Here is a 25,853-nt window from a genome sequence, read left to right as displayed (position 1 = left end):
TTGAGATACGTCTTGTTTCTTACGGCTGTGTAGTATCTAAACAGTCCTCTGTTGATGGACACTTACCATTGCTTCATGGTTTTTGCCATTACATATGATGGAGCAGTGAATATTCCATGTCATATGTATCTGTAACTTATATGGAAGCATCTACAGGATAAATTCCTAGCTATGGAATTGCCCAAAGAGTGACCTCTAGCTTCAAAATGGGAGCTGACTTTTGGTTGGAACTGAGTAGAGATAAATTATAATAGAACAAATCTGTAAATTAGGTTTGTATTCCCATTTTACAGATAGGCAGACTTCAAAATCGCACTGCCAGCGCCTGCCAGATGAACTTGTTAGGTCATCTGTCTCCAGAGCCTCTGCTTGTCACCACATTCTGCCTTTCAGAGTCTGTCCTAGAAGGCAGCCCCTGCCAGCTGTACAGAAATGGACGTCCATTTGTGACAGGAGGAAAGCTGTGCCCATTTCACATCCCTTCGGAAGGAAGGGATGATAAAGGGGGGAAGAAGTGAAAAGGTGAGGAAGGCTGCTGAGCAATTATTGACGGCATGGGTTTTGTGGAATGATTCTTCAATCTGTGATCAAGAAGAGGTGTGATAAAGAGAAGGCATCAAAAACAAAAAGTAACTGCAGGCTGACTGAAGACCCAACCTAAGACCTACAGAAGCATTAGTGCTTGGGGTACATATTAGGATGTGTTGCCAGAGGAAGTCCAGTGCCTTTACCTTGGGGCTAGGAGTCCTTCCAGGTCAGTGGTCTCCCTGTCCCCCTTCTTTCCCTTGTCTGGGCTGCTAATGCCTTCCCTCCCCATACTTGTAATATTACTGATAATAAGATTTGCACCTTCTCTGATCTGCACCTCAGAGGCTGTTGCCATGCACTGAAGATGTATATACAATCAGTTCAAAAGAGACAGCATTTATGTGCTGTCAAGTAAAGCAGATTCCAACAGAATTATGTTGAGTTTTTGTTGGCTAGTGCAACCCTGATGGTGCCCAGGAACTGATCAAACCACCAGAGAACTGGGGCCACAGGTTCATTTAATGGTGTACCAGGGAAAGGGGATGGAGGAACCAGGGAGATGGAGGGCTTATTCCTAGAAGGTCTCTAAAATGTAAGAAACATTAGAAAGGAGTTATGAACCATTTTTGGTAGCTACAGGCGCAGGCATGGGTGGATAGGGACCAGCATGGGAGAAATGATATGATCAATAGAGAGCAGATAAATACGAGTTAGGATAAATATGCAAACTATTTTATTGGTATCTGGTGATGTTAACAAGATAAGCTGTAGTTAGGATAATTTCTCATCAGATTGGAGACATATTTATAGCCTCTTTCTCATTATATAATGAAAAGCTACTAGTGATGTACAGACAATGATATGGGTAATAGCTTAAACAGTCTGTCACTTAAGTGAGATCAGGAATGACGTTTCCTTCATGCATGAGGTACTGGATACATTTTTTTAAAACTCAGATATGGCATCGGGTTCTGGTCATATCCTAAAGAAAAACCACAGTGCAGTATTTTATTTATAGCAGTATAATTTGTGAGTGTGTGTGTGTGGTAGAGGCTAGGGATGAGTTGTTTGTGACATACCTTAAAGAAATGTGCTTTTCAGATACAAAAGCAATTCACCTCTTACCCCAAACCACCCTTCAGTTCCCTTTCACTATTTTTTTTTTTGTCTTTAAGAAAATCAAGTGAAATGAGATCTACTTTATTGTTTTAACCTGTCCCTTGTTTTATTTCCAACTACTTCCTAATAAGACAGCTTTCTACCATGTCTTCATCTAGATAAGCTCATCTTATTTTTGCCTGAAATTGTTGCAAACTCCCAGATGCACTAGATTTGAGAAAACTTGGATCTCAATAAGTAATAGCATCTCAATTGCTTATGAGTGCCTGGATTTCTTTTGGCTTGTTTGAAGTTCGAAACTGGCAGTAAGCAGGGTTAGCTTTTCACAGACTGGGGTTTGCTGAATGAACAAAGATAAATTGAATTCTTAATACAACTAGACTAAATGCTTATAGATTTTCCTGTTTTACAGCTCTGGTCTCTAAATTTTATCGGTAAATTTAAGATCCAGACGACTTAGATTCAGCTTTGCTATTGTGTCCTAATAGTTCTTTCCTTAATAAGTCTCAGTGGAAGCTATAGAATCTTAGAAAGGTAAAATATATTCCTGGAAAAACATCCAAAAATGGATAACCAAGATTTACGCTCCCAAAGACCATGATCCTGTGGAAGAAAGGAGAGAAGTAGAGCTGCTTTTCAGTAGTCCTTCCCTCCACCTTCATCTGGGTGGTGTGCCTGGGAGAGGCCAGAGGGGGGCCAAGAACTGTGCATCTTGCAGGGCCTCACAGCTGCAGCTCCAAGGAATGCCCTTGTAGGTAGTAATGGGAGACCCAAGGACAGTCACCCTAAGCAATCACAGCAGCACCTTTCCTGGGGGATACAGTAATGCTTTATGTGCACAGATAAATGCTTGTGATGCTTTCCACTATGGCCAGCAAGTTGTTTAGATCAAGACTCAGAAAATGCATGAAGGGGCCTGCCCCGTGGCTTGGTGGTTGAGTGAGCGCGCTCCACTGCTGGCGGCCCGGGTTCGGATCCCAGGCGTGCACCGACGCGCTGCTTCTCCGGCCATGCTGAGGCCGCGTCCCACATACAGCAACTAGAAGGATGTGCAGCTATGACACACAACTATCTACTGGGGCTTTGGGGGGAAAAATAAATAAATAAAATCTTTAAAAAAAAAAAAAAAAAAAAAGAAAATGCATGAAAATATACAACCTAACCAGTCAGGCAGGAGAGGAGATGTCACGCGTGGCCTTTGAGTAAAGCCATCTCCTGTTGGCGACCCTCGCTCAATTGAGAGGGACAAGGTTAAGTAGGCATCTAGGAATATCCTGAAGGGAAACACGGGTAACTCGTAAGCTGCCTTAACTTATTTTTGGAAATATATAAGGTATAAAAGATGGGTGGGGCTGGGTTCCTGTGCCCTTCTGACCTGGCCCGCACACAGGTCGCATCATCGCTACCTGCCCTCTAGACTAGGGAGACAAGGGTCTGAGTCTCGGGCCTCTGAGAGCCTGTTTGGCAATGAACCATGGTAACCTCATTACACCCAAACGCACACCTGGGAAAGTTCTGTTTTTTTCTGTTTCAATTCATATATTTAATTTTCTCTCCAAATAAACGAGACTTCACTCTGCATGGTTTTGAATCCTACTTTTAAAATGTGCTATCTGCTGTGTCTTTAAATATTCGGGGGCGGGGGGGTTATAACGGCAGTGCTACTTTGCGTCTCAGAAAATGCGAGGCTAACTACCCTGGTCGCCTCCCCATCTGCCGGCTCTCTCTCGGTGGTCCCCTGCCCTGGCCCGGATGAGGTCACGCCGCAGGATTCGCGCCCAGGCTAGGGGCGCAAAGGTCTGCTCCCGCGCGGCTGGGCACGCGGCTGGCAGGTGGCCTCCAATCCCTCTGCGCCCCCCCCCCGCCCCCGGCCTGGCCCCGCCCCGCGCCCGCCCGCTCCGCGCGCATTGGTGCCGCCGCCTGTCGGTCCCCGCGCTCTGGGGAGGGGGCGCCGCGGGGCTGCGGTCCCTCTGCAGAGGGCTCCTTGCTCCGGCTGCGACCGTGACTTCCCGGCTCCCTGGGCGCCTGGCCCCGCGAGCGCCCCCCCGACCTCGGCAGCGGGGTCGGAAAGGGACCCCGGCGCCCTCGGTAAGTGGAGGGCGAGGAGATTGCGGGAGAAGAGGGTGCGGGCCACTGTCCGGTCCGCTGACCGCCTGGGCGGTGGAGAGGGCGGGAGATCCGCTGGACACTGGGAACCCGGGCCCCCCGAGATGGCCGAGGTAAGAACCGGGAAGGCCGTCAGTCCAGGCATCTCAGCCAGCGCGACCCTGCTCAGCTCTGCCCACCTACCCTCTTCGGGTTACAGCCCGTCCTAGAAGCATGGGTTGCCGGTAGCCTTTTTCCTTCTTTACCCTTTTTTGGGGGAAATGTGATTTTGGGTTCCTGGCCATTATAATTGTGCAGATAGATTGAAGCTGGGTTATCTGCTCCACGCCCCTGGCACTTTCCGTTTTGAGTACTTTATGCTGCGCGCTGGCTCCTGCCACGAGGCGCACCGAGCCAGGAGAGACGCCTTCCTCCAGGAGGAAGCTTCGTCCACATCTGGCTCTGGGAGAGATTCGCTGGGTTGCGCTTTGCCTCTGTGCTTCTCTGCTCAAGGAAAAAGGGAAGGGGCATTTTCTGTGGCATTGGACTTATGATTCTCTCAGGAAATGATAACAGGGAGTTTAAGATTACTGAGGCGATAAAACTATCCCTGCAGGTTAAAGACGAATCGTTTGCAGTCTAACATTCTGCAAAGTTTTATTGTCTACAGGCTGCATTTTTCCCATTTCAGTTAGGTTTTTGTTTGAATATTTGTTTTATTTCTACAGTGTGGTAGACATTCAAGTGAGCTTCACAAACAGTTATTGTCTTTGGGCAATCCAGGTTAGTTTCAAATGATACGTTCCTAAACGTGATCTAATTACATCCTCTGGTTAATAAAAACTCTTAGGCACTGAGAACTCAAGAGAGGTGAGAAGACAAAGAGAGCTATAACCAGCTGTGGTTCTGGTGCTTACGGAAGCATCATATGAGGAGGGACACAGTAAAATGTTCGCATTTTAGCTCCATTCTTGTTCTAGGATGACTTTGTCTTTCTGTTAGAGGCATGGAGTATGTAGCAGCCAACCTAAGGGTATATTTACTTAGATCATAAACTGATTTTCAGAGTTCCAGTTCCTTCTGTGGTTCATAGAATCAAGAGCTACTGAAATAAACCTTCAACAATGAAGGATTTACATAAAAACAGTACAAGGAAAGAGTCTCTTTGCTTATTTTAGGACATCCGTCAACTAAAATTCTTAGGAATTTTGGTAGATGATCACCTCATATCTCTGTTCATTGGTACCGTCATACCATTCTGTGGATTAATTTTAAAATATACCTGTATATTTATATATAACTAATCAGTTTGCCAATTGCATAGCCTATTAATGTATATTTGGCTTTCAAATTACTTCCAGAACCAAGAAAATAAAATATAAAGAATTTCAAAAGCTCGATTTTCAAATAGCAAGAATTCAGTCTAATCTTGGTTTAATTATGAGTTGATGGGCTTGTGTTATGGTTAAATGGCTGTTAAACAATTTTATAAATTTTTGACTAGTGAATCTAGTGCAGATTAGCATCGCCAAGCAATTCATTTTTCTGACGAAACTCTTAAAGCCCAGTTTCAGAGCACAGGCTTCAGAAACAGGCAATCTTGGGTTGAATCTGAGCTCTGTTACCTACTAGCTGTGTAATCTCAGGCACATTGCTTAACCTCTCAAGCCCCAGTGTCTTCATCTGTTGATGGTGATACCACCACTTACTTACTTTGGAATGTTGTGGGGAGGACTAGAGATGTATGTAAAAGTGCTCAGCGCTTCCTAATACACAGGAGTTGCTCAATAAATGTCAGCTATTATTATCATTCACTCTGACTGACCTTCAACTCTGTGCTCATTGTGGAGAATGTCTGAACAGCAGGTACTTGGGGGAAAAATGTCAAGATTATACAAGTAAATTTAAGGGTGGAAAATGACAGTAATGTTAAATTTCCCAAGAGTATGTATGAAAAGTAGCACCTCGTTGGCGGAACATACGTTTTTAGAACAGAAGCCTTATGGTATAATGGGAAGAACACTGGAGAGTCAGAGTCTTCAGTTCTAACTCTGGCTGTGACCTTATCTAACTGGCTTTCGGCAGGCCAGTTGCCCACTCTGGAGCTCAGTTTCTCCATCGGGCTGGACTTGAATAATCTCTAAGATCCTTTGCAGCTTCAGAATTCGTTATTGCATGTAATAAAAATTACACTAGCTTGCTTATCACCCTCCCTTCACTGTTTTTGGTTTTTGTTTGCTAACTTGCAATTCAGAGTCATGAACAATTTATAGAGACAGCCCAACTAAAGAATTGAAAAAATAATATCAGATTTGTAGAGTAATCCAAAATGAAGTTTTAACAAAGAGAACAGAGCAAAATAGATTCACATTGAAATCTTTTTGATAGGGCAAATGTAAACCTCAATTTTATTCTCTACTCATTTCAGTAAGTTGTTTTATGGGAAACGTGCTTGGTAGAATCATATACATTCAACTGAAATAGTTTCTATAGAAAACAATGGGCTGATGGTGAAATAAAACACCATTCTCTTTTCTCTCATCAGGTTGATTCTTAAATAAAACAAAAATCTATCCAGTAAAGGGCGTTCGTGGAGAAATTACAATAGAGAAACCAGGCATTTGTATTCTGGAGAAACCTCCTAAAACAACTGTATGGAGTAAGACGAAAGAAGTGCATACATCTGGAAGAAATTTTGCTCAGTATGATATTTTTGCCCACCTTTTTGTCATAAAAGGCTGCTAAGGAAGAAAGAATATAGTTTTCTGGAGAAAGAAAGAGTGTAATGTAAAAATGGAGACAACAGTTTCTGAAATTCAAGTAGAAAGCAAGGATGAGAAGAAATCAGCAGAAGTTAGTCCTCAGGATGAGAGGCAGGAGGAAAAAGCATCAATGCTTTGCTTCAAGAGAAGAAAGAAAGCAGCCAAAGCAGTGAAGCCCAAAGCTGGCTCTGAAGCTGCTGACGTGGCAAGGAAGAGTCCCCTAGAAGGAGGAGCTTCTGATCAGCCACAACCCCCAGCGGGGGCCTGGGCCTCCATCAAACATCTTGTAACACGCAGGAAAAAGTCAGATTCTTCAAAGCAGCAAAAGCTCTCTGAGGCTAAAGTGCAACCTGAAATCAATGCTGAAGATGCTGATCCTTCTAAGAAAAAGAAAAAATCCAGATGTAAGATTCCCTGCATAAAATTCTCAAAAGGGGAGAAAAGAAGTAATCATTCCAAAATTATAGACGACTCAGACTGCAGCGTTCGAGTCCAGGGAGAGGCTGAAAGTTTGGATACAAAAACTCGGACCCAATCAGATGACCAGGCCGCAAAGACCAGGTCCACCCAGGATGTAAGTGACGATGTCTCACAGAAAGAGGTTGGTGAGGTCTGTGAATCAAATGTGAGCAACAGCATAATTTCTCCTGCACAGACAGTGGTTTCAGTAGAAGTTGGGTTAGATATGGGGCCTTCTGCTCTTCCAACAGGAACTCTAATCCTTGAAAAAGATATGGAAATGACTGAGGAAAAACAAAGTGTTCAACCCCAGCAGGCAAGCCCACTTGAAACTTTAGAAACAGAACATCCGCTACCAGTGGTTTCTGATGTTCCTCCCTCACCTGCAATCCCAGATCAACAAATTGTGGAAGAAGCCAGAAACAGTATCCTAGAAAGTGGACCAAATTGGAAAGACCATGAAAGTAGAGAGATTGTAGCTGAAGAGAGTAAGCCAAAAGATACTGAATTGAGCCAGGAATCAGATTTTAAAGAAAATGAGATCAATGCGGAGAAACCCAAACCAGAAGAAAGCAAAAGAATGGAGCCAATTGCTATTATTATTACAGACACTGAAATCAGTGAATTTGATGTTAAGAAATCTAAAAATGTCCCTAAGCAATTCTTAATATCAATTGAAAATGAGCAAGTAGGGGTTTTTGCTAATGACAGTGGTTTTGAAGGTAGAACTTCAGAACAATACGAAACACTCTTAATAGAAACAGCTTCTTCTCTTGTCAAGAATGCTATCCAGTTGTCTGTAGAACAGCTGGTCAATGAAATGGCCTCTGATGATAATAAAATAAACAATCTTCTACAGTGACTTAATTTCCAGATCATGGGAGGAAAAAAAGCTTAATGATGAATTATTTTACATATTTGTGGCATTTCTTATTCAGTAACAAATGAGAGATTTATCATCTGTGGAATTCAAAGGCACAATTCCAGCCCAGAAGTGCTAAAGAATTAATCAAGTAATAAAACCCTCCCTACCAGTGAAATGCAGTCACTTCTGGATTGGAGGGAAGTCAGTACAGACTGCAATGCAAGGTGACACACAGAGAGTTGCTAAAATGGCATGTGGAGATTGGGGTGCTGGGAGGAAGATGTATTTATTGAGCACTTACGGTATGCCATAAGCTCTTTGATATCCTCTGATGTCATAGAGCCTGGTTTCCTTTTGATAGTTCAACCCTCTGTATAGGTTAACATCGCATTCAGTTTTCCAAAAACCTTTTTTTTCACAGTGCACTTTTATGTTGTTTGAAATGGTGAATAAGGTGAGCTATTTTTGTGAATGTGTGATTTAGAGTTGTTAGACTCCTAGGCAGTAGTCTTACCTCAAAAAAATATTGCATTTCCCCAATTCCAGCAGAATATGCACATTTTAATTAAACATGAGTGGTTCTAGTCTTGCTCATGTCCCTTACAAAAGCCATTCACAAATTGCTTCAAACGGGCAAATAATTACCAAGTGCCAAGGTGTGGAAGGAGGGAGTGCATTTTCCCTCTCTATCTTTCTTCTGCCCCAAACAGATCTGTATAAATCCATTTCTGCAAAGGATCATCTGCTGAAAACTTAGAAACAAAAACCAAAACAACAGCAACAACAAAAACAAAAAGAATGGAATATTATTTTCCATCGAGGAGAAGGCAAACTCCCCAAGTAATAAATATTACTGATAACACAGGATTCATCTTTCGGGATGACTTCTGTAGAGACCATACTCATCAACCTCTCAAAGAGGAGGGGAAAGTGGATTCAAAGCCAGCCTGGCAGTAAAAGTCCTAGGAAATCATAATAATTTAGTGAAAATATTATTCATTCTTGACATAGAATGAGCCAAGGACACGGTTGTATAGAAAGTGAAAAGTTATTGCCAAAGCACGTTATACTTTAAATGTTAGTATTCTTTCACTGTGCCTGTATGTTGAGAGAAACCAGTAAAAAACATTTTACATGGATATTGAAAATTAACTTTTTCATCAGTATTTTCAATCCAGCTAATCCCTTACAAAAAATGAACTTAATATAACGAGAAGGGCTTATTTGCATTTTATTCAGTTATTTAAATCATCGATCTCATCAATGATTGCCATATTTTTTGAAACAGAAATTCGATTTCAATCTCTCGTGTGAAATGACCACACTACTACAACACACTCCCTACCTCACAGGCTAGGACTCATACTGTGTAGTCCCCCACTGTGTAAACTGAGTGACAGTGTGACTCGGAAAGTGGATGAAGTCACGAAGAGCTTTCACTAGAGGTGTAAGGTATTTGTTAAAGAGTTTTTGTACATCCTTGGAGAAAAGAATGTACCTTAAATGATTTTAAATGATTTGGTGACTTCTTGCATTATTTATAGATTGCATATAGAAAGTACATGCTAATTTGTCCTATAGAATCTTATTTCTTTCTGTAAGTACATATTGAGACCTCTGGCAGAAGAACCTAATCTGACTTTGGAAATGAACCAAATAATGGATATTATCAGCAAGATTCTTTGCTGAAGTGCAAAAGTATTCCCTCAGCTTTTCCTACCTTTGTGCTTATAACTTTGGCGGGGGAACCCATCAAACTCCTCCAATTTAGAAGATCAAAAGTGGATCTTTCAAAACACATGACCCAAGAAATCAATTTAAGAAATTTTAATTGTATAACTTTTAAACATTTTTTTTAAAAAGACTGCTAAGTCATCCTCCCTAAAAATACTTTTTAATTCACTATATGTGGTGCTAATGGACTTGGACAGCTACCAGCAAATATCATACCATATTTAAAAGTGAACAATTTTCTTGTCTTTGGTGAGGAAGATTTGCCCTGAGCTAACATCTGTTGCCAATCTTCCTCTTTTTGCTTGAGGAAGATTAGCCCTGAGCTAACATCTGTGCCAATCTTCCTCTATTTTGTATGTGGGTCAGCGCCTCAGGATGGCTGACAGTGGCGTAGGTCTGCACCCAGGATCTGAACCCATGAACCTGGGCAGCCGAAGCAGAGTGTGCCAAACTTAACCGCTATGGCACATGGCCCGCCCCTAAAAGTGAACAATTTTAATTAAAAACCTGATTAAAGTTGGTGCATTTTACAGTGTTTTGAAGAATCCTGCCTTTATTTACTGCAAGGATGGCTCAAGCCAATACACTTGCATTATAAGTTTTTAGTAATCTCTCATGTATGAGCAAAATGTACAGCACTTATCAGTTATTGAAAAAATTTTGAAAGGTTTAGGCAATTTATTTGGGAGTTTTAAAAACAGATACGAGGTAAATACGTGTAATGAATTTTTTTTTGTTAAGAAAGTAACATTTTATCTAACTAGTCCTAGGTTTCTACTTTTTTTCCCACTGTAGTTGGATATATTTTTGGTTAGAATGTATTATAACTGATTGATTTTTGTGATGTGTACTCTACTTGCATTCATCCTTAAGTGGTTGTTTTCTCCTCAGTCTTTTCTACTGAGACTATCTGGTGAATTAAATAAGTAGGATTCCAGTTTGAAAAAGGAATTGAGAAATTAACTGGTCTCAATCTGCTGCATGGCCAAAGCCTACTACAGGGAATTCTAAGGTGATCCAAATTGTTTTGTTGTTATAGAAATAATTAGGAATCAGATGATTTGGAAGTCTCTCATAAAATATTTTTTATTATAATGGCATTTATTTTACACATTTTGACCTGATATGCAAGACATTAAATGAATATAAAAAGGTTCTTATTTAATTCACATCGATTTGACAATATTTAAATGATCATTTAAAAGGCAATTTAATTACACCGAATTAATTTTCATTTAAATTTGCTGTGCTATAAATGCTGCTTTTAGTGACCATTTATTAATTAGCTGGGATTCAGTTTCTCTTTGAACTCAGAATTTTACAAGGCTGGGTGGTTTATCAGATGCTTTCTAATTATTTCAGCATATTATCTTCCCCTTTTAAGAGTCAAGTATTATTCACTTTGCTTTACAACCCAGCGAATTAGGAAAATCCTCCTCTATTTTATGTAGCACTATTCACTTAACATTTTCTCAAAGTACTTTATAGGATATAAAAATAGACCCGGTAACATTTAAGTAAAGGTAGCAGAAAACAAAAGAACTTTCAAACAGAAATTATGTTCCCTGCCACCTCCTCCACCCCAAAGAATAATAAGCATGTGGCACAAATGGAGTTCTTCAGAAAAGCTGTCTGCATAATCTTCTTTTTTTTTTTTTAAAGATTTTATTTATTTTTATTTTTTACCCCCAAAGCCCCAGTAGATAGTTGTATGTCATAGCTGCACATCCTTCTAGTTGCTGTATGTGGGACTCGGCCTCAGGATGGACGGAGAAGTGGTGCCTCGATGCGCACCTGGGATCCGAACCCGGGCCACCAGCATTGCAGCGTGCACACTTAACCACCAAGCCACAGGGCCGGCCCTTGCATAATCTTCTTTCAAGGTAACCTATTTGACAGCATGAAGTTTGTGACGATCTTAATTGGTCTACTATTTAGTGGAGTCTTAGAAACTCTGATTTATTTCTGAGAGATTATGTTATTTCACAAATGTGTGTGAATAGCCTTCCTGCTAGAGGCTTTTAGAGACACGGGTCAAGAGAAGGCACCAGTCAGATCTGGCCACTGCATGCAATCTAGTTAACTTCATCTGTCAATTTCTCACTTCAAGTTGCCTTATTTTTTTATAGTTAAGAATTAATTTTGGGGGGATTTACAGCACAATTTTTAAAATAATTGTTAGGCTTTAGAATCCCATTGTTTGAAAAGATTCTCTTTATTTAAATATGTAAAGTCTACTTTCTAATTTCATCTGATACTCAGTATATCAGGGCTTGAGTTTTCTGCCTGCCATTTCTGTGTTTTTAAAAATCCTCATTTAAGGTTTAGAGCTCTTTAGGTTCAAATTCCTATGATGTTTTATTGTGCAACATGAAGTTTCTTATAAAAATTCAAAATTTCAATATATGGTACATTTTTGAACAAAATTTTTTGGTAATGATCCTTAGTTAAAATAATTTAACGGAAGCTACATAAAACTTAGATGTCCTGATTAAATTCAATTTGATTCAACATGTGTTGGGTATAACACATGCCAAACACTGTTTGATAAAGGGGACAGCCTCCCTGCCCTCCAAGAACTCAACCCAGGGAGCAGCAGCAACGGAAATTGGGATGGGGTAAGGCCGAGAGCCACAGGTAATGCAGCATTATAAGTGCCAGAGAGGGGAGAATAAAGAGAAAGGGATAAATTCTGTCTGATGTGGGAAGGTGGTCATATAAATACAGAGGCAGTTTGACAGCATTCAGTTTCTTAATAGTTAAACAGTATATTCGTTCTGATTTGTAAACAGGTGCAAAAAAATAGCCTGCACAATGTTACATATTTATAGTAGTTCTTTGTCTATAAAAATGTTAAGTGCATCATGAGCTATTATGAAAGTAAAAGTTCCATTTTGTATTTCTCATTAAAATTAGTACTATATTACTGTGGATCAGATGCTAATATTAAAGAAATAATACTCTGTAGAAAAAAAGATTTCAACCTGAATTAATATATATACTATTAACACAGAATAAATGTTGTATTGGCTTATGTTTATTTTATTTATCCAAATCTTTTAAGAGAAATGTGGTATATGACATTCATTTCCTAAAAATACAAAGATCACACTGATGAAACTACTGAGTTAGCATTACTGAAAGCTCTATCTGCTGATGGGGTGTTGGACAGACTTCACAGTGACATGCTTAAAGAGCCACCTCCAGCAAAGAGAAACACAAACACCTAGAACTTGAATTCAATTTCATTGAACTCTCTCCATCTAACAGGCAATTCTGATTTTGATGCCATCTATCAATCTGACAGAAGTGCACTTGTTCTCATCATCTCTTGCTATACTCACTGGTTGTCTTTTCTACATTATATTAAACTATGAATTGTTAATAATCTTTATGATTTTCTAAATAACTAAACGATTTTGATGTGAAAATGCTTAAATTATTCAGATGGTGCCTGCTAAAGCTGGGTGTTTTGAAAGTTCTGTGTTTACTAAGACACTGATTTTATTCCCCTAATGTTGACAACCCTGTTTTCTCTTAAGCACAGCTCAATGATAATAACTGGGCTCTATGAAAGAGTGTACTTTCCAATCTCGGGACCAATTTAAAGTTGATAGTGCCTTAAAAATCCTAAAACTAAACCTTGTTCCAATGCAAAATGTCTTAGTAATAGACAAACACTGTACTTAGGGTATTTAATATTTCACAATATGTAGACTTTTAAGACTTTTTATTAAATCATACCTTTCTAATGTAAAAGAAAGATACACTACCTTTTGCAAAACTTTTCCTCACAGGCAATTCTGCTAACCCAGTTTTAGGCCTACCTTTAATAGTCAAGTCTGGAGTCCCCAGCCCCTATGTGAGTACTTACTTTTCTTTTTTTCCCTGAAAGCTTGAGATCATTAGGGGTTAAGTTCCTGAGCTTAGGAAAGAGAGTGAGTATGTGTGTGTGTACATGAACACACTACACATCCTCAGAAAATCCTCAGCAAAGCTGGGCACAGGCACCAAGAACAATTCAGGAAAATCTAGGTGAGGGGAGGATAGTGCAGTGGCTCCTAGCCTGGAAAACTTTCAAACTGAAAATTTTCCCTAAATTCCAACCTATCATAATAGCACTGGCAGCAGTGTCCAGCAGTTTCTACACATTAGCAAGACAGACGCACTTTCTCCATCACTCACTTTGTGGCTAAACTCAAGTAGGACTTTCGCCTTATCTTGATCTTTAGGACAGTGCAATTAGAGGCAGGGATTGAGCCTATACACTTTTCACAGCTATACTTGTGACCACAAATGCAGGCCTCCCACCTCTGCACTGCTGGGAGGTAGGGAGCACAAGGTGACACAAAAGCAGGCGCAATCATTTGTACACTTGTACTCGAACCTTTTATTCCCAAATCCCTACTTCAACATTTGTACCTTATTAGGTCTGGTCTGTGGGTCTCTGGACCACATCTGTGATCAAGCACAGTCACAACTAATGCAGCTGCAGACGGGCATGCTTGAACCGATCAGATATCCTCATATATAAATTACAATGCAGGGGCCGGCCCCATGGCTTAGCGGTTAAGTGCGAGCGCTCCGCTACTGGCGGCCCGGGTTCGGATCCCGGGCGCGCACCGACGCATTGCTTGTCTGGCCACGCTGAGGTGGCATCCCACATACAGCAACTAGAAGGATGTGCAGCTATGACATACAACTATCTACGGGGGCTTTGGGAAGAAAAACGGAAAAAAAAAGGAGGATTAGCAACAGATGTTAGCTCAGGGCTGGTCTTCCTCAGCAAAAAGAGGAGGATTGGCATGGATGTTAGGGCTGATCTTCCTCAAAAAAAAAAAAAAATGACAATGCAGAGGTTCCACATGGAACAGACATTTGTGGCATAAAAACTTAGACTATCGCTTCTGTTTTTTAAACAGGTCATCCAACACTGGACATGTCCATCCTCCTGATCAGAACAAGTTAGAACTGTCCTTGTACTCTGTGTAAAGCTGAGACGTACAGAATGCCAAAACTGGTCACTACTCAATTCAGGAGAAAGAAGTCAACCTGATTTTCTGATCTTTTATCCAGATATGCCACAAACAGCCTTATCAGTAATTTCACTGATTTGAGTGAATTTGCTTAGAATAACCTTTTTAGTTTTTTATGGGTTTCCTAGATACCCTTAATGTCTGGCTGATCTGTTTTTTCTGACCTGTACTGAATAATAATCATTATGGTTCATTAAGCTCTAGGACTTTTCTATATTTATCTGGGTGGTTTTAATATTTTTTTTCCGTGAAGGTATAATTTACATACAGTAAAATTCACCCTTTTTAGTTCACAGTTCTACAAATTTTGACAAACTCATATAGTTGTGTCACCTAGGGAGTACTGATATTTCCTTATTCTGATTTCATTGTTCTTTTTATCACCTGTGTATTTTAGTTTAATTTCCTGGATGCATCAGTGAAAACTGCTCCTTGCTGCAGAAATTCAAAATAAGGGCTTCTTACATCCAACATTTAACCAGATAAGGAAGGCAGGGCTGTCATATGCAGCTGTGCAGTTTGCACAGAAGCTCTCATTTGGCAAGTGGCACCCCCAAGCATTTATTGTGCATAATCTGCATGGCCATACAGGTGGTGGCTCTGAATGTAGCCACCAGTCTGAGAGATCTGCAAAACAGGAGATGGTTAAAATAAAAAAAGGAGTCTTCCCTTTACATACCTTCCCTCCCACTCTTTAAAATACTGTGATAGAAAGAGAAGATAGTAACCACTGAGCTCACAGCACCAGACTTTGCACATATGTGAAAGTAGGGCAATGCTGGGAAATGAGAACTGGTCCAGTGAAAAACTTCTGAGACTCACTCTGCTGGAATCTTTGGTCTGCATTTTAAAACCTTTCCCCTTACATTTGCAAATGTTATACCCTTTTTCTAAAGAACCACCATAGATTCTTTAGATTTTCCTCCCTACAAGGCACTTATTACAAATGCCAGTTACCAATTTTTTTTTTTCCTGAGGAAGATTCACCCTGAGCTGATGTCTGCTGCCAATCTTCCTCTTTTTGTATGTGAGCTGCCACCACAGCATGGCCACTGACAGGCCATGGGGCTGGCCCCAAATTTTTTCAATTAGACACTTACCTACATATGGTTTGGACTATATGCCTTCTACTACAGAAAAATGTGGCAGCACTAAATTCACAGGATCTCATTCCTCCAAGGCTTGTTTGGTCCACACAAATCTAACATGGACCTTCTTGAAATTCAGTATAACACAGACCACCAAGGGGTGTCAACTACAGCTGGTGAGGGCCTCCTTCTCAGGCTTCCTTCCTGAACAAGCCTCTCCCCCAGTTCCCAGAACAGGGACCAGTCCAGTTGTGCAGAGAACCCTTCCCAGAACACTGCTATCCCTGCCGATTTCTGACATGAAAGGACACTATGGTTTTCTAATAGCTTAAGGGAAGATACTTTCTTTCCATTATTTTGATATAGTATCACCAAGTTTTTCAATGAAAAAAGTTTCAACACTGTATAAACACTGGAAGAGAATTTATTTTAGAGGAAGTGAGTCCATTCTTCAAGTTGGCTAATCAGCTGTAAAATAAATTTAAGGGAAGCATTTGGTGATGAGGTGCAAAGTCCTAGGATAACATTAACAATAATGGTGCAAGGAGTAATGACGGGGGGAAAAAGAGGGCAGACTGTATTCACTGTTGGAAGGCAAGAGGGGCTAAAGGTGAAAGAACTCTATTAAGATAAAGAAGGCCTCAGTTTGCTCAGAGAATGGAGATGAGGGGAGAAAGGAATAGAGAACACCAGCTTAGAAAGTCAGTTGTTGAACCATAGCTGAAAAAGAAAGTAAATTCCAGAAAATAATATACAGGCCAACCTCACATGTTGTGGATGTGAAGAAAAGAAACAAGAGGCAAGAAATAAGCAGTGTTTACTCAAATGTCCCTGGATTTATCTTTTTTTTTTTGTGAGGAAGATCAGCCCTGAGCTAACATCCATGCCAATCCTTTTTTTTTTTTTTTTTTGCCAAGGAAGACTGGCCCTGAGCTAATATCCGTGCCCACCTTCCTCCACTTTATATGGGATGCCGCCACAGCATGGCCTGACAAGTGGTGCACGCCTGGGATCCGAACCTGGGCCACCAGCATCAGAGAACGTGCACTTAACCGCTACGCCACGGGGCCGGCACCCCTGGATTTATCTCTTGACTAGACAGAACATCCAAAACTGAGTTTGATGCCTGATTCGAAGAGCAAATGGGATTGGGACTAAAATTCCAAGGGCTTACTGTTTAAGACTTACAAGAATCCTCAGAAATACTCAATATAACAATCACAATAAATGTGATATTCTAAACAGTTATCTGCTGCTATAATATATTTACATGTAAATTGGAAGCATCTTGATCAGAGGGATGTCAAGATATGCAGTAACTAATATATTATGGAATTCTAGGAAAATTCTCATTAGTCATGACTCTATAAAGTAAAGCAAGATCCAGCAGTAGCTAAGTACTAAATAAATAGTGAATTAAATAGTGATGCCAAATTTGAGCTTAACGTAAAATAGATTTTTAAAATCTATTTTTAAGGTGGTACACTGGTGCCACCTTTTGGCCAGATTAAAAATTTACATAAATTACAACCTATGATCACATTTTAATTTCACAGAGACCTTCTTAGAAACACAATTATTTCAAACATTAATAGACTTAAAACTGTCTTGCTGCTTAATACATCTCTGATTTTTAATAATTACATTTTTTTTGTCTTTTAAAAGCTGAGATAAAGGATAATACAAATAGAACTTAATTCTGAGCTAACACATCTCATACTCCATAAGAACAGTATTAACTTCAAAGATAACTGGGACAGAAATCCCCAAATTTAAGTTTCTTTGTATGCTTTAGCTCTTGACAACCATCACAAAACTTATTTTAAGGTTTTATTTTTTTTTTATAATTTTATTTATTTATTTTTTTCCCCCAAAGCCCCAGTAGATAGTTGTAGGTCATAGCTGCACATCCTTCTAGTTGCTGTATGTGGGACGCAGCCTCAACATGGCCGAAGAAGTGGTGCATTGGTGCGTGCCCTGGATCCCAACCCGGGTCGCCAGCAGCGGAGCGCGCGCACTTAACTGCTAAGCCACGGGGCCGGCCCTTATTTTAAGGTTTTAGACCAGGGTTAGTCAACCTCGGCACTACTGACATTTTGGGCCAAATAACTGCAATGTGAGATGTTTAGCAGCATCCCTGGGCTCTACTCACTAGATGCCAGTAGCAATCTTTCCCTACTCCCACCCAGTGTGACAACCAAAAACATCTCCACATTGCCAGATGTCCCCACGATGAGGGGGATCACCCCGTATGCTGGTTAACTTTATGTGTCAACTTAACTGAGCCACAAGGTGCCCAGATATTTGGTCAAACATGATTCTGAGTGTGTCTGTGAGGGTGTTTTTGGATGAGATTAACATTTGAATCAGTAGAATGAGGAAAACAGACTGTCCTCTCTAATATGAGTGGCCCTCATCCAGTCAGTTGAAGGCCTGGAAATGAATAAAAGGGCTGACCCTTCTGAGAGTGAGAGGAACTTTGCCCACCTGACTATTGAGCTGGGAACTGGTCTTTTCCTGCTTTTGTGGGTCTCAAATCTGCTGGCTTTTGGAATGGAACTACACCATTGGCTCTCCTGGGTCTCCAGCCTGCCAACTGTAGATCTTGGGACTTGTCAGCCTCCATAATTGTGTGAGCCAATCCCTTGTAACCAATCAATCAGTCTCTCTCTCTGTATATATATACATCCACACACACACATATACTGTATATGCTGTATATATACACACACATACAGACACATCCTCTTCATTCTGTTTCTCTGGAGAACCCTGACTGATACATCCTGGTTGAGAACCACTGTTTTAGATTACAAAACTGGAGGAGATAGAGTAGACAGTAAATAGGGAAGAAAGAAAGGAGCAAAGCAAGAAATCAATAGGGAATGACTAGATATTACCTTTCTTTCCAGAGATAGTAGCTGGAAAGCACTTGCTTAGGACACCAATTTTCTGCTAACACAGATTAGGGTTGATAAGAATTGGGCTCACTGAGGCATTTTTGCATCACACCTCCAAAACGTTACCTGGCAGAGACCACTTACCTCAACACTAGGAAGACAACATTTGGCAGACACTGCTGTAAAACAAGAACACATTCTATAAGCTGAGCTAATAAAAGGTTTTGTTTGTGACCAAGTCACATTAATTTATTTGTCATGAGAAAATACACGAAACCCATTGTTTTCATTCCAAATAGAGGATACAGAACTTTCTAAAAGAATATTTCTGAAGTGAACTCACAGTACATTAGGTGGAAGAGTTTATTATTGATTTCAGTCAATAAAAGAGTATACTATTGATTTCAGTCTCCTATCTTTCCTATGTGTAACTTGTACTTTGAAAATTTCTTAATTGGGCCTTTTTATTGTACAAGTTTTTAAAATCCAATTTTCTTTTCAAGTATTTTTAAGTTGATATTTGATCTAATCTGACTAAATGACTATTTGGCATAAAACAGAAGAGTTGATGACAGTTAACGTCAATTGCATGGAAGCAATATCTACCAAGTCATTGAGTGTGGCACAGATACACACTGAAGCACAATGGATTCTTCCAAGTTGTGAAGACAAAGTCACAGTTTGTGATTCCTGGTATTTAAGACATCCAGGCTGGGGATTGGGTGATCTCACCAGTTTTCAAAAAGTCCAACCATACAAACGCAGAAGTACAGCAGAGCATAATCATTTACAGATATCACTCTTAGGAATTTAAAAATTAATTATAATAAAATACCATAGAGCTATATTTAGTTTAAAACATACAAAGACACAATTTACATTATGAAAACTCATCACATGACCTATTTTTACCTCAATTACTACAAATAAAGGATACTTCTCAAGGATCTGAGTTACATCAAGAATTCCCCTGTGCAAATAAACATTAATAGAAGCATACATTTTCCAGACTATCTTTTTCCATGATTAATATATATTTCCTTCAGTTTTAACTAAAGCCTTTTCCAATAATATTTTAATAGAACATAACGCATTACTATATTATCCCCACTCCATTTCCTGTCCCCATCTACTTTTCAGATGACCTACATCAAAGAAATAAAAATGACATTTTCGCCATTGCTTTTGTTCCTTTTCCTATGTGTAAATAATATGTTTGGGGGGAACTTGCAGTAAGCTGAAAGTGGCAAAGTTTCATTCCCAAGAATGCCAAAGAACTAACATCCTCCTTGCTAAAGGCTAAGAGAAATACTGATGATTAAACTATGGTAGAACAGGAATTCTAGCAACACTGCTGTTTCTAGAGTATTTGTAAAAAATAAAAATAAGAATTTTGTCAATTAATTATTGAACATTAAATAGTATATGACTGCTCCTAAGACATACTAGAATTTATGGGTTGGAATAGTAAAGTTAATAGGTTTAGCTACAGAATAAATGAAATTTTCTTTATATGGTTGGTTTTTATCAATAATACCGAGAGAACTTAACACAATTTTAATACAAATCCTCACAACACCCCTGTGAGGTAGGGATTGCTTATATCCACTTCACAGATGGGAAATCAGAAAATCAATGCAAGAAATAATAATCTCAAGAGACATAGATCAAGAAATTTTGGTTTTCTTATAAGGCAGACTACACTTATCAGATACTGAGTTCCAACAATATGCTAATAAGAACAAATAGTGAAACAGTCTGTTTTTCTCCAGAAAACAACTATATAGGATCTGGAAAGAGGGGAAAATTCTAAGCTGATCCAAGGGGAGAATGTTGGGTTAGTATTTGCCTGATACATTGATGAAGGTGCATATAGCGTTTGCCGTTGTAAGAGCTTGGTAATCGTTATACAAACCATACTATATGGCTAAGATTATACCTCTATTTTGCAAATGATGAAGTCAAAACTAAAGAGTTTAGCTGGAAGAACTTTCTTTATACAAAGTAGATTTTTTCAGTGAGGAATCATGTCTTAAAAAATACACTTCGGGGGTACCGCCTGGTGGCATAGTGGTTAAGTTCACGTACTCTGCTTCAGTGGCCCGAGGTTTGTGGGTTTGGATCCCAGGCGCGGACCTACACATGGCTCATCAAGCCATGCTGTGGCGGCATCCCACATATAAAAAAGTGGAGGAAGATTGGCACCGACATTAGCTCAGGGACAATCTTCCTCAAGCAAAAAGAAGAGGATTGGCAGCAGATGTTAGCTCAGGGACAATCTTACTTCCCCCCCACCTCCCTAAAAAAACAAATAAACACTCAGGGCACAGTGTTAGTCATTTAACAGTTATTTAAAAAATATGCCTGTTGAGTGAATGAAAAAAAATAAAACTGGGGCCAGTTCCCATACCACTATTCACTGGCTCTCTGCAACCCAGTTTTTGGGGTTTTTTCCCTACAAAATGGAGTTAACATTTTTCCACTTCCTAAAACACAGAGAATATTATGAAGACAAAGGAAAGAACATTTGCTTTGAATTTCTAATATTAAAAGGAACTATATGAATAAGAATAAAAATGCAGTTAACCACTATTTTCTTAACACCCAATGAATGAAGATCTATTTCTGGTTTAAATTAATATTGTCCATCATGGCCAATCAGCCACAAGCAAACTCACATTTCTCCAGACTCTGTCCTGAACTGCTGTCTGACCCCACAACTCATATGCAACCCTAATCCCATCCTTTAGCTACAACACTTCTTGTGTCAAGGACTAACGACTGAGCAAGGAGGAAAGAATATAGAAGAGAAAAAATCAGAAAAACTGTTACCTGAATGAGAAAAAAATTTTTACTTGAAGAAGGCTAGGGAATATATCCTGAATAGCCTAATATACATGAAATCAATGTTAATATTTGTGTTCATCCTATGAGATGATATTTTTGAGGGCTGTATGAGTTTGAATAATTGCTTAAATGATTTAAGTTTGATTAGATGAACTTCTGACCCCCAAGAACAACATGTTTGTTTTAACTCCTCCCAATACAACTGACCCTTTATCAATAGCTACTTAGATTCTGCTCTCGACACATATCAATCTTGACCCCAGGAGGCTTTACTCTCTTGTCTAAGGCAGAAACTCAACTGCCTTTAACAATGCCCATTGGTTTTCTTCATTCAGTCCTTAAGGAAAACTTATCATTTCATAATTCACCTAAACTTGCTGTTTACCCAGAGAAAACCTTTGTGCCCTCAGAATGAGCTGGATTTCCCTTTGAGCTCCCTCCTGACTGAACTCATACTGTCGAGAAACTCTCATGGTGTCAGCAAATGTCCTCAAAAGTGTGTAGTCAGCGAGGAGCTCAAAGAGTTTTTCTATGCAGTTAAATTCTAAACTTCAGAAACCAAATTTGTGAGATTTATTAAAATCCAAAGGCTTAGAATTTAACAGGCAGCATACAAAAAAGATGAGGCTGTTTTGAAGCTTTTCTCTCGTGTTATTCTTAACTATCTAGTATTTGAAATTTAAACGTTTCAGAAAAATTTAGATCTATCCTTTGTGGTAAAGTTTGACCAGCTATTTCCCAGCTACACAGAGCAAGAGAATCTATCATTTAGTCCATCAATTTTAATTTTTCTGGAGTTTTAGCTTTGTAAGTTTCACCATTATAAAAGAGAGTTAAGTTTATTCACAGAGGGAAAGCTATCATGGATTTTAAACATAGTTCTAGGACACTGACTTTATCTACTCTGCTGGTTTTATGGAGCAGAAAAAAGTGAAAACTGTGCCACCAAAAAATTACTTTTTCGTGCGATTGTTAGAAAATTACATCAACTCGGGCAGCCTAGAAAATTGTCTCACACTGAAGGTAGAAAGATAATTTGTATTTTATCATTTTCCTCTTTAAGCTCATGTAAACCTTTGGTCAGAAAAATCTCAAATTTCTCTTAAAGGCTTTAAGAAAGCACTCTAGATTCAGGTAACAACACTGGGGTGTTAGTCAACACAGATCTACCTGAATCTCTGTCTGATACTGGGGGCTTCCATGCTCATCTATGTGTATGTATCTTACTGTTTCTCTCTTTAAGATTTTTTGGTGTGTGACTCTTCTCCCTTTCCTTCTTTTAATTAAAATATTTTTTATTGAAAATGAGGTATGTGAGGGCCGCCCCGGTGGTGGAGCGGTTAAGTGCTAGCGCTCTGCTGCGGCGGCCTGGGGTTCGGATCCCAGGCATGCACTGACGCGCCGTTTGTCAAGCCATGCTGTGGCGGCGTCCCATATAAAGTGGAGGAAGATGGGCACGGATGTTAGCCCAGGGCCAGTCTTCCTCAGCAAAAAGAGGAGGATTGGCAGATGTTAGCTCAGGGCTGATCTTCCTCACAAAAAACATAAAAGAAAATGAGGTATGTTCAATGTTAAAAAATAAACAAAAGCCATGTGAGATGTTGCAGAGCTAGTAAGTAAAAAGTAATTTTAAAACTACTCATGATTTGGTATAGCTATGCCTTAAAACAAACTTTATAACATATAGTTATGCATTAAAATAAGTATTAACTTCCTATATGGCAGAAAATATTTTAAAATAATCCTCATAGTGGCTTAATTCATATAAAACATTAGCCAGAAGTGACAGCCTAGTACATTTTTTAAAAAAGATTTCACTTACTTCATATTCAATTTGATTTTACTGATTCTACAACCTGGAAAAACTCAGAAATTCTATAAATAACTATGCACTCTAAAGTTCCATATTTCTACACTGATTTCTGATTTCTAAATTGTCATTTAATTTATGAAAAGTCCACAGCCCTAACTGAAGGTTACATTTTAGTAGTCATGTATTAATATATCTTACAATAAGAAGACCTAATATATACAACCTTAAAACTAGAGATAAATGGTAAAGAAAAAAGGTCAATAGAACTTGAGGAGGAAAATAATTTATGAATAAAAAAATGCACATGAATTTTCTTTTTCAGAACTGATATAAGAATTCTGAAGGAGAAACTGCTACTCAACTAGGATAGTGTCCACATTTTCTTGTGTGAGTTCTGACTCTAAGGCACAAGATGAGTCTAACTGTTCTTCCAACAAGCGAGAACTTTTCAGGGGGACATCAGACCAGCTGTCACAATACGGCTGAAATCTCTGGGCTAATGCATTACCAAATCTTTGGCATCGGTTATATCTGTAAGATTTACCTTTGTGTGTATACATGTGTTCCAGCAATTGGCTCTTTCGGAGAAATTTATGACCACAGATGGTACAGCTGATTTTTCTTTTCCTTGAAAAAGAAAAATTACAGTTTAATTCTACTGGCTCTGTGTCTTTGGAGATCAAAGACACTTGACTGATCTGCAAAGGCTCTGTGGTACCCCGGTTTGAGTGGTCAGGCTGCTGCTCATTCTCCTTGACAATGAAGGAGCTGAGCCTACGGCATTCAAGAGCCTCGCTATTTTCATTAAGTGGATGCACTTCGCCAAGGTCATTACTTTCCAGAATGGAAGCAGGGACACCAAATGGGAGGGATCCAGACACATGGGTGTGGAGATGTTGTCTTAGATTACTACGGGAATCAAAACGTTCACCACAGTAATGGCATAAGTGTATTTTGATACTGCTTTCAGTGAAAGAGGGGGCTGTCACCTCTGATGAGGGTGAGGGATGGCTCTGAGAGCTCACAGATTCTGGGTCACATCTCTCCTGCTTGATGGACACTGGGGGCTTCTGGTGCTCCTCCAAGGCCTGGGCAGCAGGATGGGCCCTCTGCTGGTCTGCAGTGCCATCATCCAGCCCAATGGCAAGAGAGAGCTGCAGCTGGGGGTGGTCACCCTGGACAGCAGCTCTGTTTCCACTGTTATTGGAAGGAGCTTCTTTGACCTCCAGCCCTTGTTTGACAGCTGTTTTTTGGGTCGTTGAGATCTGAATGCCATATAAATTTGAGGACTGCACCATCTCTGGCGAGAACACTTGATTCATTTCTGTTGCAATGTGAGAAAGGTAGTCGGCGTGAAGAAATCGAATCCCTTCCTCCAAACGACTATGATCCACAATCTGTTTTGGCCCTTTCCCCGTGTACATAATGTGCAACAAATAGCTGAATATGTCAGGTTGGATGTCAGTTGGTTGTATTTTTATGCATTCACTGTTAAAAACAAAAAACAGACCCACACAAAATGAAACAATCCAGTTGGCCTTTTAGTTAACAGTATACGGTCTTAGGCTAAAGCAAGTTCTTAAGAAGTTCAAACTTAGCAATCTGACTTGATGAAACACGGCAACAAAAGCTTAAACTTTTACTGTATACCAGTTTTATGGCCCAGCAACAAATCTTCATGTATTCAATCTACTGCCTGAAGTTAGGAAACATGACAGATATTCTGATTATTTATTATTATTCAACATTTATTTAGTGGCTCCTAAGTGATATGTACTATACTAGGTGCCAGGGGGCAGAAAAATGATGAATGAAATAGCTGCCATGCTCTGAAGGAACTTAACAGTCTATTGAGTCTATAAGCAAAAGAACTGAAAACAGGGACTCAAACAGGTACCTATACACCAGTGTTCATTACATTATTCACGTTAGCCAAAAGGTGGAAACAACCCAAGTGTCCATCAACAGATGAATGGATAAACAAAATGTGGCATATACATACAAGGGAACATTATTCAGCCATAAAAAGTAATGAAGTTCTGATATATGGTATAACATGGATGAACCCTGAAAACATTATGCTAGGTGAAATAAGCCAGACAGAACAGGATAAATTTTGTATGATGCCACTTATAGGAAATACATAGAACAGGAAAATTCATAGAGACAGAAAGTAGATTAGAGGTTACTAGGAGCTTGGTGGGGGAGTTAATGGGTACAGTTTATGTTTGGGGTGATGAAAAGTTTTAGAAATAGATAGTGGTGATGGTTGCACAACGTTGTGAAAGTAATTAATGCCACTGAATTGTACAATTAAAAATAGTTAAAAGGACAAATTTTACGTTATACATATTTTACCATAATAAAAAATATTTAAAATTTTAAAAAGAGTCTACTGAAACTGGTAATATTTAGAATTTAAATTATGCTAACCTTATTTTGGTTTCCAAACTATATTAATGTATCTACTCTTTAAACCACAAATGAATACAGGTATAACTTTGAAAAGCTTTAAAATAACCCCAAGCCCAATTTTTACATAGGAATCTCGAATTCAGCTAATAGATGGAAATAACTGTGTAACAAGACATCAGGAAACGCCCTGCAAAATCAGGAT

The 25,853-nt window shown here is 39.4% G+C and overlaps 2 protein-coding genes across 6 annotated transcripts in view; one reads left to right on the top strand and one right to left on the bottom strand.

Annotated features, from left to right (window-relative positions):
* Positions 1 to 3,647: 3,647 nt before the first annotated feature.
* AKAP5 (A-kinase anchoring protein 5) lies at positions 3,648 to 9,335 on the top strand. The gene is made up of 2 exons (XM_014784291.2): positions 3,648 to 3,735; positions 6,278 to 9,335. The coding sequence occupies exon 2, from the start codon at positions 6,526 to 6,528 to the stop codon at positions 7,813 to 7,815; it is 1,290 nt and encodes a 429-aa protein (XP_014639777.1). The 5' UTR covers positions 3,648 to 3,735; positions 6,278 to 6,525; the 3' UTR covers positions 7,816 to 9,335.
* Positions 9,336 to 10,627: 1,292 nt separating this feature from the next.
* The window catches only part of ZBTB25 (zinc finger and BTB domain containing 25), a 29,532-nt gene continuing 14,306 nt past the window's right edge, over positions 10,628 to 25,853 (bottom strand). For 3 of the 5 annotated variants that reach the window (XM_004426237.3, XM_087448382.1, XM_087448383.1), the window contains exon 3: positions 18,771 to 24,724. In XM_004426237.3, coding sequence (XP_004426294.1) covers positions 23,590 to 24,724 — 1,135 coding nt within the window. In that variant the 3' untranslated portion in view covers positions 18,771 to 23,589. The other 2 variants (XM_087448385.1, XM_087448384.1) reach the window with 1 other exon arrangement.

This window comes from Ceratotherium simum, chromosome 24, assembly GCF_057802395.1.
Source record: "Ceratotherium simum simum isolate JZ-2026a chromosome 24, ASM5780239v1, whole genome shotgun sequence".
Lineage (NCBI taxonomy): Eukaryota > Metazoa > Chordata > Mammalia > Perissodactyla > Rhinocerotidae > Ceratotherium > Ceratotherium simum.
The sequence above is the reverse complement of the archived record's forward strand: the minus strand, read 5'-3'. Positions and strand labels throughout refer to the sequence as shown.

Bases quoted from the DNA above. Each gene is read 5' to 3' on its own strand.
- AKAP5 (XM_014784291.2), top strand. From the start codon at position 6,526: ATGGAGACAACAGTTTCTGAAATTCAAGTAGAAAGCAAGGATGAGAAG.